The sequence below is a fragment of the Populus trichocarpa genome, chromosome 10, assembly GCF_000002775.5.
Source record: "Populus trichocarpa isolate Nisqually-1 chromosome 10, P.trichocarpa_v4.1, whole genome shotgun sequence".
NCBI lineage: Eukaryota > Viridiplantae > Streptophyta > Magnoliopsida > Malpighiales > Salicaceae > Populus > Populus trichocarpa.
This window is the reverse complement of record NC_037294.2, coordinates 11,496,227-11,511,808: the sequence shown is the minus strand read 5'-3', so window position 1 is coordinate 11,511,808 and position 15,582 is coordinate 11,496,227. Positions and strand designations below refer to the sequence as shown.

General features: G+C 35.6%; 3 protein-coding genes across 3 annotated transcripts; 1 reads left to right on the top strand and 2 right to left on the bottom strand.

Annotated features, from left to right (window-relative positions):
• Positions 1-1,977: 1,977 nt before the first annotated feature.
• Positions 1,978-5,209, top strand: LOC18102520 (sugar transport protein 8). Its single transcript, XM_006378336.3, has 4 exons — positions 1,978-2,311; positions 3,287-3,606; positions 3,758-4,384; positions 4,500-5,209. Exons 1-4 carry the CDS (start codon positions 2,191-2,193, stop codon positions 4,908-4,910), a joined length of 1,479 nt encoding a protein of 492 aa, XP_006378398.1. The 5' UTR covers positions 1,978-2,190; the 3' UTR covers positions 4,911-5,209.
• A 67-nt stretch (positions 5,210-5,276) lies between these two features.
• LOC7474219 (mavicyanin) lies at positions 5,277-7,757 on the bottom strand. The gene is made up of 2 exons (XM_002314674.3): positions 7,352-7,757; positions 5,277-5,977 (listed from the first exon to the last, which is right to left on the bottom strand). Exons 1-2 carry the CDS (start codon positions 7,521-7,523, stop codon positions 5,592-5,594), a joined length of 558 nt encoding a protein of 185 aa, XP_002314710.1. The 5' UTR covers positions 7,524-7,757; the 3' UTR covers positions 5,277-5,591.
• A 2,854-nt stretch (positions 7,758-10,611) lies between these two features.
• On the bottom strand, positions 10,612-15,319 carry LOC7459030 (sugar transport protein 13). The gene is made up of 5 exons (XM_002314673.4): positions 15,037-15,319; positions 14,034-14,356; positions 12,746-12,870; positions 11,784-12,075; positions 10,612-11,508 (listed from the first exon to the last, which is right to left on the bottom strand). Exons 1-5 carry the CDS (start codon positions 15,170-15,172, stop codon positions 10,792-10,794), a joined length of 1,593 nt encoding a protein of 530 aa, XP_002314709.1. The 5' UTR covers positions 15,173-15,319; the 3' UTR covers positions 10,612-10,791.
• Positions 15,320-15,582: the final 263 nt, after the last annotated feature.

Below are 15,582 nucleotides of genomic sequence, written 5' to 3'. Positions count from 1 at the left end.
TCAAAAAGTTCCAATTTTAACCATGGTAATTTAATAGCTAATGATGAACCCACTTTTTCAATTTTCTGTTTTGAGTTTTCTTGTATTTTTATGAGATATTGTCACACATATATATAGGAATTTGAGAGGACAGAATGATAGACTGAACAAAGTAGAAGGAAAAAAAAACAGAGATCATATTTCCTAGCTATTTAAACAGTGAAGGTTAACATTGAAACTTTCATAAAAATACAAGCATAACATAAGAAAGCTTAAAACTACAAGGGTAAAGGTGCGGAACATTGGTGAATTTAAAATAAATTTACGAATGAAATAAAATTTATAATTAGAAAAAGAAAAATAAAACTTGCATAAGTGGAGTGCTTACTTAAGAATATGAGCATTTTGTGTGTTTTCTATGATCACTGAGGCCCTATTTGGAATTGTAATCTATCAATATTCTTGAAAAACAATTATTTTTTATATTTTTGAATCATTTTGATGTGCTGATATCAAAAAAAAAATTTAAAAGAAATATATTTTTTATGTATTTTCAAATAAAAAACAACCTCTACCACATGATCCTAAAATGCTATAATTCAAGTTGGCAAATGATGAGATAGGTGTAACAGGATATACAATTACAATCAATGAACATTTTGTAATCTTATTAAAGACACAATTAGTAAAATTAATATACTTACAATGGCTTGGTACAGAGGAAGTGGAGCTTCTCTCTTTTTTAACACAAGAAAATTACAACGGATCGTCATTTCGAAACAATTATTCAAGTTATAGAAATAATATGATAATTTTTCACAACATAATAAGAATGCTTACCAGAAGGTAACTTGAAGACATTAGCAGGGTATGTCCAACCACAGGACAGTTTATGGTTGGCTTCCTCTTTTCATGGGAAGTTCAAGAGTTTCTGAAATATGGGTTGGATGTCCGAAAAATATAATAAAGATTCTTTTACATTTTTTTTATAAGAATATCGTTATTTAAATATTTGAATTCTTTCTCTTTTTTATTAAGTAATTATTGATAGTTATTCTTCAATATCATAAGAAATCATCCTCTTTAATTAAACCCTGCTGAGTTCATGTTTTAAGACTCTAATTGACTAGGCCCTCACTCAGCACACGGTTTCCATTATTAGAGTTCAGCCCATAATTTTATCCTTAATTTTTGCTTCTATTATTGGCCTTAATTTCTCCCATCACACTTGTACATAAACACCTGCATGTCTACATCTTGGAATCTCCATCTCATGGTGCAAAAAAATACATTTTCCCATATCCATTCTGCATTAATATTTGATTAATTTTTCTTTCTTGACAAGAAATTAAGTAGTGTGAATAAAAGAATTGTAGTGGGAAAATAAAAGAATGACATACAGAGAAAGTAGGAAATTTCGGAATAGAATATATCTCAAAATTAACATTAAACAATTAGAATATATCTCAAATGTCTAGCATTCCTACATTTAGTGCGATGATTTTATACATCTCTTATATGATTTTGTAAATCACCTCATTTATGTAATGTCATTGCTAGTAATATTTTTTTGTATAGAATTTACCAAAGAGAGAACATGAATCAGGTTTTGTATTTTGCGGCTCAATTATAGGCTATCATAGAATTATTTTTTTAGGATTGCGAAATTACAAAAGATACTATTTTAAATTGACAATATGTTAATAAATGTTAATAGATCATCTACTCATGTTATGTTATGTTGATAGGTCAAATTAATTTATTTTTTAAGGTTAAAAAAATATATTCAGATATTGCTAATATGTTTTCAAAAAAAAAAATATTAAAACTGTTTTAAAATTAATCTGATGTGGTCTAATCAATTTGATAAATCCAAAAGCAATCTAGACAACAAAAATAAAAAAATTTCATAAGAGCACATGTACAATACCACCTAGGAGTATTAAAGAGTATTAAAGAGGTGTAAGAATTTTATCCAAAAGCCTAGTCACTATGTTTTCCACGGAGGATCATCATTTTAGGCATCAAATATTAATGTTCCGATTACCTAAAGGAATTGATTTGCTAAATTAACGAAACCTTTCCTTACATATACTAAATGTATCTCTCGCCAGCCTACAAAAGCCAAGCAAGAACCTGTAATCCTTGTCTACACGCTTCATTCTTTACTTTTTGTAATTTTTCACTTGATAAGTACATCGAGAAAGGGAGATGACAGACAGTGAGAAGCATGATCAGGATTTCCCATCAAAATTCACTGTTTATGTGGTCATATGTTGGATTCTTGCAGCTTTTGGTGGCTTCATGTTCGGTTATGATATTGGAATTTCAGGTATGCAGTCTTTAAGAAAAAAAATAGAGTTAAACCAAATACACTATTACATTGTAATTTTTAACGAAGAAAATAAGTAGTACTTGTAATTGCATGTATATATACCACCAAGGTATTGTGGTGGTCTGAGTAACATGGTTTTTAGAACATGGCAATTACATTACCCTCTTTTTGTACTCTTCTCTTACTATGTTTATTGGATACTGGGACAGTGGGACTCTTTATTTTCTTTGTATGAGAAATTAAAATTAAATACACTGACACTTGTACTGCAAACATTTCGCTACAGTACTACAGTATTTTCCCTGTTGAGCGCACGTCCTGTGCAGTTTGTTGTTCAGAAAAATCCAGATTTCTCTCCTGTTCTGGAAATGAATTTGTTCAGTGTTGTAGTCTCTGATGAAAAGAATAAAAGCAGCTAAATCAGAGTATGATGAGTATTTTCATTCGGTTTCATTATTTTAAAAATAGAGTGGGATCCGGCATTGAATATCATAAATTCATGTGGTAGTACTACTAAGACTGTGTAAAAAATAGCACATTTTTCAATAAAAATTGGATTCTATATTAAGGGTATTAATAAAATGATAATGGTGCCTTAGGATGATATATATACATATATATTTTACTTCTGGTTAAAGTGAAATTAAAAAATCTCCAAAAATTGCTTCCAATTCTTATGTATGACCATGTAGTTCTTTGATTCAGTGATTTTGATTTTTTTTTCCATTGAATGAATTTGGAGTCACGTATCTTATTCAGGGTATAAATAATGATACTGAATATTCGTATTGTTAAAGACTGTGTATATAACACTTCTGTCAACTGAAAATTTCAGTATGAAGTTAAATTCTCTTATCCTAGAAAAGGGTAAGATTGAAAGGTGATGGCCGCTCTGTTTTCAGTTCAAATCAATTGTGGGTTATGCAGATTGATCTAAAGCAATGTACATGATGATTTTGTATCGATAATCAGGTGGTGTGACAGCCATGGATGACTTTTTGATCAAATTCTTTCCTACTGTTCATGAAAGAAAGCTTCATGCCAAGGAAAACAATTACTGCAAGTATAACGATCAATATCTTCAACTTTTTACATCTTCGCTCTACCTTGCTGCCCTTGTTTCGAGCTTTGGTGCATCAAAGGCATGCACCAAATTTGGCCGAAAGCCGACAATTCTTGTTGCATCAGTATTTTTCTTGTTTGGAGCAGCCGTCAGTTCTAGTGCTCAAAACATTTGGATGCTAATCATTGGCAGGATTCTCCTTGGTTTTGGGGTAGGATTTGGCAATGAGGTATGCATATTTGAGAAATATTTTGTTTCTGAGTTCTTTCTAGTCGATAAAACTTTCTTCTCAGAATATTGTTTTGCAGCTTTATTTTAAATTGGTGCCGCATTGGGTAGGTTAATGAGAACCTTTTGCAAAATACTGAAAAACTTTGCAGGCGATTCCTCTGTTCTTATCAGAGATAGCACCAGTGGAGCGTCGGGGGGCTGTGAACATCCTGTTCCAATTCTTTGTTACAGTAGGGATATTCTTTGCAAATCTAGTCAACTATGGCACTTCGAAGATGCATCCATATGGATGGAGAGTATCCCTGGGCCTTGCTGGTGTGCCAGCTGTGTTCCTGTTTATAGGATCCATAGTCATCACCGAAACACCAACAAGCCTAATTGAACGAGGAAATGAAACTGCAGGGCAAAGCACGCTCAGGAAGATTAGAGGAGTCGACAATGTTAATTCTGAGTTCGAGCAAATTAAAGCTGCCAGTGAGATAGCCAGGCAAGTCAGGCATCCATACAAGAAACTCATGAAGCGCTCTAGCATGCCCCCACTAATTATAGGCATCCTGTTGCAAGTCTTTCAACAGCTTACAGGAATCAATGCTATAATGTTTTATGCACCTGTCCTGTTTCAAACCGTTGGATTCAAAAATGATGCTTCACTTTTGTCAGCTGTGATAACTGGAATTGTAAATGTGCTTAGCACATTGGTCTCCATCTTTTATGTGGATAAGGTTGGGAGGAGGGTTCTGCTTCTTCAAGCCTGCGTGCAGATGTTAATAAGCCAGGTCAACATTCCTTTCTGTTTGCCTTTAATTTTATTGCCAAATCTGCTGGAGTATACTTGTATGACGTATTTTGCAGTTTATCTGTTTTGCTGAATGAAAAGTTTCTGTGATGCAGACTGCAATTGGAGGAATTTTACTAGCTTTCTTGACAACTACAGGCTCACTTACCAAATTACAAGCAGCTTTTGTTGTGGTGCTGGTGTGTATGTTTGTCATGTCCTTTGCATGGTCCTGGGGTCCTCTTGGCTGGCTGATACCAAGTGAAACATTTCCTCAAGAGACCAGAACTGCAGGGTTCGCCTTTGCAGTTAGCTCAAACATGCTCTTCACTTTCCTCATAGCTCAGGCATTCTTATCGATGCTGTGTCATATGCGTGCCTTTATATTTTTCTTCTTTGCTGGCTGGATTCTCAAAATGGGGTTGTTTGTGTATTTCCTGTTGCCGGAGACAAAGAATGTGCCAATAGATCTTATGGTTGAAAGAGTTTGGAAGCAGCATCCGGTCTGGAAAAGATTCATGGATTAATGGTAATCGTAATTAAGTGGTAGAAGATAAAGTCCAATGTGATAAAAAAAAAGTCAAATAAGGCAGTTTAAAGATTTTGGTGTGTACGTATGCTGATTATACCTGTTTGGATTTTGGAAGCTTGAAAGCGTCTCCTGGAAGTAGGCATCTTGAATTCATGTTTCTACTGAATGCAGTTTATTTTATTGAATTAATGATGTTTTTTTCTTAGTTTGGTTTTGGGAGGACAGATGATTTGTGTTGAACGAGGTTCTTTCTCATTTGTGATTGGAATATGTATGGTACTTGAGTTTCGGAAATTACAGCTTACTTTCTTGAAAACCAGAAATTACATTTGCCTTATGCCTAGCCATCTGCTAATATATGTGTCTGCAAGAAATGTGATTTATATTAACGGTAGTTTGCTTATTTGAAATTAAAACTTTGAGCGGCAAAACAACAGAGACTTTGAGAAGCAGGTGCGCCGCCCATCTCTATACACCAGAGATCAAAACTCACACCATGTTCTATCCACTGCCGATAGGGTCTATCATATGAACTCATCCTTGTACCAGGTTCAGAGTTCAATCCAAGCAATTGATTAAAGTTTCTAACAAAATGATTATAGATAACTTTTTTGATTGCATTGACCTGCAGAACATCTATCGTCCCCCGAATTCTCAGCACAACAAAGCCTCCAAATTAAGCAAGATTGATATAAAAAAACGTTGCCAAAACAGCCATTGCCAAACCAAAGCTACCAAAAGGACTTCTCAAAGCCTTCAATGACAAGGCATTACTTGAGGCCGGCCCGGCTACTTTGGCAGAAGGAACTGGCGGGGAGGACATTGAAGAAGATGCAGGAGTTTGTGCCCTTTCATCGCTCCGTAGCACATTAATGTCAACTTTCTGTCCAGCTTGGCAATGGCCAGGGACACCACAGAAAAAGAAATGGTGACGACGAGTCTTGATAGTGATTGAATCATTGCCGGTGGTGTAGGTTGCCATAGGGGCAGAGGTATTGCATGCTTTGTACATTGCATGTGTAACTCGCATCACATTGTGAAATTGAGCATTGTATTCGAAAACTGATACACCCATTGACGGTCAACATGTAAGTGCATGTATAGTTTTAGGTAGAACCACAATTAAAAGGACATGAAGATATAAATCCTGAGCAAAAAGCTAGCAAAATGGCAAATATACTGATGTGCAAGATGAATGACGAGAACTCCAAGGATCTATTGCATTAGTCGGCACTGTATATTGCTATTTAAGTCTATGAAAATAAAATATGCCTTCTTTAAAAAGGGGTGAATTGAAGAGCATCTTCACTTTACTACAAATATTAATGATCTCCATTCCATTCTCATCCACAATACATTACTTGCCTTTCAGTTTGTACTTACAGAAACAAAAGAAATCAGGTGAATGGATTAAAGCATACCTTTCAACATATGCCTAAACTAAGCAAAGTCAAGAAAAAGACGGTCATTAAAGCTTTGGAATATTAGCTTTACCCCCCCCCCCCCCCCCCTTTAACCAGAGCAAGAAACTTCTTATTTTCCTCGTCATTTCCATAAATTGTACGAATGGATGTGATGTTTTACTTGCCTCCCACCTCGCATGAAATGTCTCAAAAGAAAGAGACCCATACCGACATTATCATGCCAAATCACGAAAGTTACGGCGTCTATGTGATGGACTATATAGGGGAATGTAGCATGCTGAGTGCGATTCATCATTATTGAACAGAAGGGTCAGAGTTGCTATGGTGGGGGCAACATATAATATACATCCATGCTAGCATTTGCATGGCCCACCAATATCATCATGAAATCTTAGCAACTAAACGTTGGAGCTAAAATTGCTCAGCGCACTTGAGGATTACAGGTCACCCACATATGTGGTGACTAAATATCAACTGTTCTAGTATAATACTTTTTTGTGCTAATAATTAAGGCCAGTTTACATGCACAGTGAGCTTGCCACAGGGACAGCCACCTGGGATTTAACAACACTACCCGTCAAGACCAAACATCAAAACGTTGAATCCAGAACAAACAAGCAAAGAAATTATGCGAGGGAGAGGGAACAGACAGGAAAGTTTGCTGCTGCTAGTCTTGATCTGCACGCATTATGCTAACCCACCTAATTACAATGAGAGGCCACGAGGGGTAAATTGTAAAGCAAATATAGCAGAGTTGGAAAGGCACGATACTAGCAGAACTTGTCCGCCAATAACCAGATTTTGAGATTTATATGGAAACCATAAAACAATATTTCTAAGAAAACATTGGTGACTGGAAACTGAAACTATCAATTTTAGCCTACGAGATTATGGTTTGTATGGAAAATGAGAACCCCCAGAATTATGAAATGTAAAGTCGAATGGACAACCCAAATGCAGCCATAAAAAGTAAAGATTGATGAGGGAAGAAAGGGCAATGGAATTAACTTACGGATTACGTCACCAACTTGAAATGTCTTGGTAGCAGACCATTGTTTGTAGTCAATGTTACCGCTAGCGGTCCAACCAGCAGAGTCCCCAACCTTGTACACCGCTGCATGGATCAACTCCAGCATTAATGTCATTACTGTCAGCAGAGCCACGGCCCTCATCACCAAAGCCATGGCCTCAAAACTGTGAAAATCGAGATGCTTGGTGGGTTTGTTTTGCTTGAATTGAGTTATGAGAACTGGAGAGGCACCTTTCACTTTAGGCGTTTATAAATCTTTTGGAATTTACATGGGGTTTGGCTGGCAGCTTGGTGTCATTTAATGATGATAGATTTTAAGAAAATGAGACTTTGGTCCCCCATATATCTTAATATATGCGATTGAGGACCCTTTTACAGTAAATTGACGACGGAGGTCCAAACTCCAAACTACAAGGAACGAGAGACCGTGCACTTATAAAATTCTTTTATTGATCTTTTCCCTTCAGAATTTTTAGACGGAAGAAGGACAAACTATCACACGTGTCTAGGTGTAAAGTAATTTATTATGAGCAGTTTAAAAGGAAAAGGGTATAGGTTTGTCGTTTAAATGATTTCATTGTTGACGTGTAGATTGTTTAAGGACAACATTTGAGACAAAAGACCTCCGCGTTGTCGTTGAGAAACTCTAAACCAAATATGTCAAGTGTTCATGTGAAGTAATTTTTTTCCATAAGAAATGATGTCGAGGTATCAACATCACAGTCATGTTTTTCTATTAAAAAAAAGGTATTGCAACTTGATTTATAGATTTAAAATTAAATAAGATGGTTTTATTTTAATTAGACACAAATACAAAGTTAAAAACAATAAATAAATCAAATTTTTTTAAAAAAAAAGTGATTAGGATTACTTAAAAAAAAATCAAAATAATATAAACGATTTATCTCAATTAACAACTCATTAAATATAAAAGAACAAGATGGGATAAGAAAAAAGACATAAAAAGTTGATCCTAATCAACCTAAGCTAGTATAACAAATCTAAAACCTCATTAATCAAGGTCAATCTAGGATATTTCGTCAAATTTATAGCTCGGATCATGAGATTGAAATAACCTTATAAAAAAATTATAAAGTTTATTTTTTTAAAAAAATCGTGTTAACTTTTCAAACCTGAGCCATTAAACTTGAAACATTGTATCTAGAAAAAATATGAAATTCAATTCTCAATCAATCAAATATTAAATAATGGGATTGAAAAAAGAATCTAAATTATATAAAAAAAATATTCAATTGAAAAATAGCAATTAAAAAAATAAAAAATAAATTTTATATATGGTTCGAATGGTGAAATTGAAAAGAAAAATTAATTTAGCAAAAATACCTAGAAAAATCAAAAGAACGAGGATTAAAATTAACATAAAAAATAAATATATTGATTAAAAGGTGAAATTAAAAAAAAATAATTTTTACAAAAGAGCCAAGAAAAAAATGAAAAAGCATTTTTTGATGCTGGGAGGCGCCACACGAGACGCCCAAAAGGCGCGGGCGCTCCCAAAACCTGCCTTTTTGTTTGTTTTTTAATTTTTTTATATTTAGTTAAATATCAAATTGCTCCACTTGATAATATAAAAAAAAAATCATTGTAAAAAGACAAAAAATTTCCTTAACTTCAATTTTAAAATATTTGCTTTTAATTATTTTTTCATTGTTTTATTGTACTTTTTAATTGTTTGTTATTTTTATATTTGATTAAATATCAAATTACCATTAGGCTTACATTATAATTAAAAAAAATCATTATAAAAATACAAGAACACCCCTTAAGGTAAATTTTAAATTATTTTGCTTGAAAATCATATTTTAGTTGTTTTACTATACAATTAAAATGAGAAAAAAAATTATTTTTCCATGATTAATTTAATAATAATCAATGAATCATGGGAAAAAAAATAATATACTTGAAAGCTAATGTTAAATTTTATTTTAGTGGAGAAGAAAATTATAATTACACTGAAAGAGTTAACAATATTCGAATCTGGAGGTTAAAAAAAATTTGAAAAGCGAATTAGGTTTGATATGGTTGTTGCCTCACCCATCCCCGCTGTTTTCGGCATGTAGCAACTTGAAAGGAAAGAATCATAGGTGTTGGTGAGTGGTGGGATGCCAGCGCAATGATCACGAGCCCACCATTATTACTTCCTACCGGTAGAGTCAAACTGCTTACTTTGTTCATCGGACAAGTATGGTGTCGCAACCTCCGCTACGCTACGCTACTGCTCTTCACCAGCATATTTCTCTATCCAACAACTTCTTCTTCTCAACTCAAATTTTGTAACACTTTTTTTAGGTAAACTCCCGTTTCAAGTCTTTGATTAAAAAAAAAATAGCGATGATGTCACTTGGCTACCGTAGAGCAGCGGTATGCTAATAAAGAAAATTAACCAGTAAATTGAATATTAGCATTTCTCTCGATCCCAGATGTTAGTCGAGTGAATTTAAGACAGAATTTGAGAAAATCTTAGTCAATAACCATTTATCTAAGACTCTAGGCTGCATGCCCAATAAAAAGAATGGCACTGAGAACAGAAGGGCCTCTTGTCACACCGTGTCAAAGAGGCTATGAAGACAAAGTTTTTCCCTGGGCACAATCGCAGCTTCTATGAATCAGTCCTGCTTGTATTTATTTCTTTATCTCACCATTCCATCGCCCTCCATATTGAGCCTCCGAGGTTAATTAAACAAATTTATTTTCATTGCAGTTAGAATATATAGTCAATTTAGTGGGATATAGTGTCGAAGACTTTGGTTGGTGGAGAAATTGACAATTAGGAGGAGAAACGCTCATTTAAGTAGATCCCATATAACCTCATATATATTATATGCATAAATTAAGCTTGTAAAGGACCTTTTACGCATCGATTGCCCTTCCATGCTCTTTTTGGAATCTTAAATTTTCACTCTTTGTTTTATCAATTTATTTGTTAGGTAAATTTCGACAGTAAATTGTTAGGATCATCGAGCTCTAAGCCTAGTCGTGGAATAATCTCTTTCAACATATAAGAAAAGATACAAGTACGCTGGCTAGTTTAGCTACCAGAAAATAGCCCAATATTATAGAACCGGGCTTGAGCCCAAATATATGGCCTTTTTCTTTGGTGGTGTATGGCGGAAGGGTGGTGAGAAACCCGGCCCAAAGGCCCAAACCCTAGTATTGCCAGGATGATGAGGCCTAAAGGTATTAATCAGATGGTAATTAGTTATGAGAGCCAACTCGCCAAGTAATCAAAGCAAATAGAAGAACTTCTCATTAAGGTATAAGGTAGGGCAGATATAAAACATAAAACAATGTAAAAATCCCACCGGCACTAGATTTTTTACAATCATATCCTAGAGCGGACACGTGGAAAATTTGATAGCTATTCGATATTCATTTTGCAGTATCCTTAAAAACCCTCAAATTTACAACTGGGAAGCAGGATCAAGTCCATTAGAATGCCCCTTTTTCGGTGAGTGGTCACCATTAGTTCCAGTTGCTGCTACCTCCTCATTGTTGTCCATAAATCTCTTCCAGAACCAATGTTTCTTCCACACTCTCTCAGTCATCTCTTCAATAGGTATATTCTTCGTCTCCGGCAGCAGAAATACCACAAATATTGACATGATGAGCACCCAGCTAGAGAAGAACAAGAAGATGCCAAACTTCAAAGTGCAGAGCATGGAGAGGAAGGACTGTGCCATAACAAAAGTGAAGATCAAGTTGACACAGACAGTGACGCTTTGACCAGCTGAGCGAGTCTCCAATGGAAAAGTTTCACTGGGGATTAGCCATCCTAGAGGCCCCCAAGACCATGCAAAGGCAGAGACAAATGTGCACACCATCAAAACTACTAGAACTGCGAAACCACGATGAAGGTCATTAGAGTTGTCTTTAACCTTAATTCCCAGTAGTATTGCTATTACCACTTGAGAGAAGAACATTTGGACACCAGCTTCCAATAAGAGCATCCTGCGACCTATTTTGTCCACTGAGTAGATGGATACACAGGTGGAAAGAACGTTGACAGCCCCAATTATAACAGCTGAATAAAGGGAAGCATCACTGCCGAATCCCACGGTGTCAAATAGAACCGGTGCATAAAACATGATTGCATTGATTCCTGTGAATTGCTGGAAGATCTGTTGCAACAGTGAATTAAAGATCATCAGGCCAAATCTTTGGAATACAAGGTAATGAGGTATTACGGATAACTAAACTGGTGAAAACTATATGGTATGATCGAAAACTGAAACGTGCTTTTTAATTTGTTAGGTTAATCAGGTCCTCATTATTATGTTCGGCAAGTATCATAGTGAATTCACGTTGATACATATTGCAGTCTAAATGCCTCTTAAATTTAACCAAGTTGATGGAAGATGTCAGTTACAGTTTCCATTCATTGAAAAGTACTGACCTGCAAGGCTATTGTTATAGCTAGTTGGGGCCAATTCCTCCTCTTGAGGAGATTTCTGAAAGGATGTTTTACTTCTTTTGCCACTCGGCTTGCTTCAACGAGCTCCAAGAACTCTGGTTCAATCTTATCTGTACCACGAATCTTTCTAAGCACAGTTTTTCCTTCATCCAGGCGACCACGCTCAATGAGGCTGTTAGGGGTTTCTAACACCAGGAGAGCCCCTGCGGTTAAGAGAAGTGCCGGAAAACCAGCCAAGCCCAATGAGAGTCTCCAACCCCATCCTCCTTTGATTCTGTTTAGATAAGGCACCCCGCAAATATAATTAACAAATTAATTATTAGCAGCAAAAGTAAGAATATAGCCTAAATTTGTAATAGTCATCCTAGTTTCATGTGGCTTGTGAAGTATATAGGGGGATGGCATCAGACTATAGGGTAGCACATCAGATTTGCACAAATGACAAGTATTTTGATTGTCATGGACAAAAAGAAACTAAAATTAATAGGTTGGAGGTAGACGATTGAGATTTATCTTGCTTCCTCATGCTGTCGTGCAAAGATTTCATCTTCTTTTAATTTTTATACTTAAGCCAAACCACTCTCATATTGGTCTTCATCGGCCAAAGATTTTTCGTCTCTTGTGTAGGTAAGGAAGTTGTTGATCTTCGATTATTTCGAACTTAATCCTTAACCTTAATGTCAACAGTGGAGCTGTGGATATATATGCAAAGGGGAAGATTGCATGCGTTTTTTAGTATATTCGAATAAAAAAAGTTCCCGAGTTCTAAGTTCTAACACTTCCTGCCAAGTGATTGTCTTTCCAGTCCACACGTAATTTGATACCAAGATGTAGACAGAAGTGGTTATAATATTGTAACGGTGACTATTCTACAATCCTGTTTGTTTTCTCTTTATAATTTATGTTATTGCAATAAAGTAAGGTTGTTGGAAAAGAAGACTTACTTTGCAGTCCCATAATTGACAAGGTTAGCGAAGAGAATGCCAATGGTCACATTAAGCTGGAAGAGTATGTTTAATCCTCCACGAATTCTTGTAGGTGCTATCTCAGATAAAAATAATGGCACAGCCTGTCATGTATTGAAATTGAGATCATCAGATATAATAAACAAAAGACAATTTTAAATTTCTTGACAACTAATGTTCAAACTGTTGAATCGGAATATGGTATTGCACTATCAAAGTAGTTAAAAAAATATATAAACGACCCCTTGTCTATTCAATTTTGACTTTAGGACAGCTCTTATGTTTTTACATCAGCAACAACGTTTTCCACACAAGGCGTTGAGTTTAAGGTCCATGGATAGGATAAACAATTCAAAAATGTACACACCACACAAGCTATGACTAGCAGTTGGAAAAAAATAGCGAAGGGTCTACAGCCTGCAGCCCTTCAAAATCACGTTATTCAATAAAAAAAACCAAAGGACTTTTCAAAGAAAATCATTCTTTAGGCAAGAAGCAAGATACAATGAAATTGGTTTTGTCACTTTTTATGGATAATTCCACACTATCCATCCTTCATCCTTGTCATATGACACTTTCAACGATCAAGCCAAAAAAGAGAAGAGATAAAAGGTCTCGATCAAGTGTAAGAACATCAAATGGCTAGAATGTATTTAAAGCCAAAAGGATGACATGTGCTCGTCATGCATTTTGATTTGATGATAAGCTCCCATATTTCATCCCGTAACTATCACCCATCAGTGCACGAAGGATTACGTTTGTGAAAATTATACATGGCACAAAAAGATTCGAAGACATAAAAGAAAATTAAGAATCTATCTCAACACTTTGACTAGCAAGCTGACTTGTCGATCACAGAGCACCTAATTGGTGCTTTTATCATGGAAACACAATTTACAGTCTCGTAAATTGCGCAATCGATTAACTACCAACTTTGAAAATGAAATTATGTCGGCAACACATCAGGATATTGATAGGCCTTTATGCTCTGCTTAATTAAACTCCTTAGATTGGATGCCTCCCCCAGAAACCACCTTTAGCCCGCAATTCATAATTCAATTCTCACATTAAACTATTGACTCCTAAATATTTGAGAAGCGACAATTTAAATGCACGTAATTGTTTTATTTTTCAATTTTAACCAGCTAGGTGTCCAAGATTCTTTGACTAATCAAATAAATTAATTTTTAAAAGCAATAAATTATAGAGATAAATATAAAAATCTTACAAACTGACATAGCAGAGCAGATGGTGTAAATATACGAACCTGATTAGCAAAACCAACTCCACATCCAAGTAAAACCCTGCCAATAATGAGCATGGCAAGGTCTTGAGCAGCAGCATTAATCACCACACCAACTAAAAAGAAACACCCAGCAATCAACATGGTTGGCTTCCTGCCTAGGTTTCTAGTAGTCCATGATGCAAAGAAAGTTGCTACCAAGCCAGCCAAGTAAAGCGATGATGTGAACATTTGCAAGTTCTGATTATCGTACTTGCAGTAATTGCTGTTAAGATTGGGATCCTGGGTTTTCCCATAAACGTCTGGGAAGAATTTTTCCAAGAAATCGGGCATTGATGTAACACCACCTGATCATCATCATCATCATGTATTAATAACGTATCCATAAATTAATAACATCATCAAATTTTTTTATATCCAATTAAACAATAAGGATCTTAAAGATTTCAAAAAATTAAATATTAAAGGGCCTAGAAGAATTTTTAAAAAACAACTAAATATAAAAGGGGTTAAAAAAATAATTTTATGAGGAAATAGTGGTGGCGCGTCCTTGGGAAGCAAAATCAGTCACGGGGAAAATTCTACACTTTGATTGGTGTTTGAGTAACGATACCAACCACCAAACAGTGCTCTCTCAGCTGCCAAAACTCTAGCGAACTCTCTCCTCACGCCAACGGTTAGGATCACTGTATTTCCTAAAGTACCCCAGTGTTCTGCCCCCATTAACCGGGGATATTATAGTAATTCTGAAGGAAACAGAACCTTCCCGTCTGTTTGGCGGGAGTTGACCCTCACTCTTTTGGAAAATATACACAAACTCTAACTCTAAATGTCTCAATTAATTTTATCCATCAAGGAGTTTTCGCCATCAAGTCTAAAAGAGATTTAAGCTTTTTTCAGGAGAGAAAAAAACTGAAATCAATGTTGTCCAAAGAATGCACAGAAACTTCTTAGTAGAATTGAGCATGCTTTAAGAAAAAAATGAAAACGAAATGAAGAGTTAGGGGAGGACGGAAGGATTAATAACCTGAAACCCCAACGTCATAGCCAAACATGAGGCCACCAGTGGCAGCCATTATGCAAGAAAGGATGACGATCGGAGTTATCTTCGCCTCAAACTCCACTCCTCCGGCCTTCGCCGGCGCTAACCCTCCGACAGGCATGATTAGCTAGGAAACAACACAATGAACTCGAAGGGAAATTATTAACCCTTTATCTGAAGTTACAAGGGAAAGAGAGAGAACTGAAGAGGAGGAGACTTGATTTTCTGTTTCGTGCAAGTAATTATGAAATGGATTAGTAAGGTACAACGGAGCTTTAGTTAGTTTATATAGACGCGCGAGAGGGAGCTGGCAAAATCAAAATGGGTTGTGCGTCTTCCGATGCTTCCACGTGGTGACTTAGATCACTTTTTTTCTTTTCTTTTTTCTTCGACGGGTTGCTAGTGGCTGGTCAACGAAAGACTTTCAAATCCCATACAGTCACAGGTTAACCACAGCATAAGTAAACTAATTAATGAAGTCATTTTGATTTTCTTTTCTTTGTTTGTTTCTTGGAAAGATATGTTCGATGG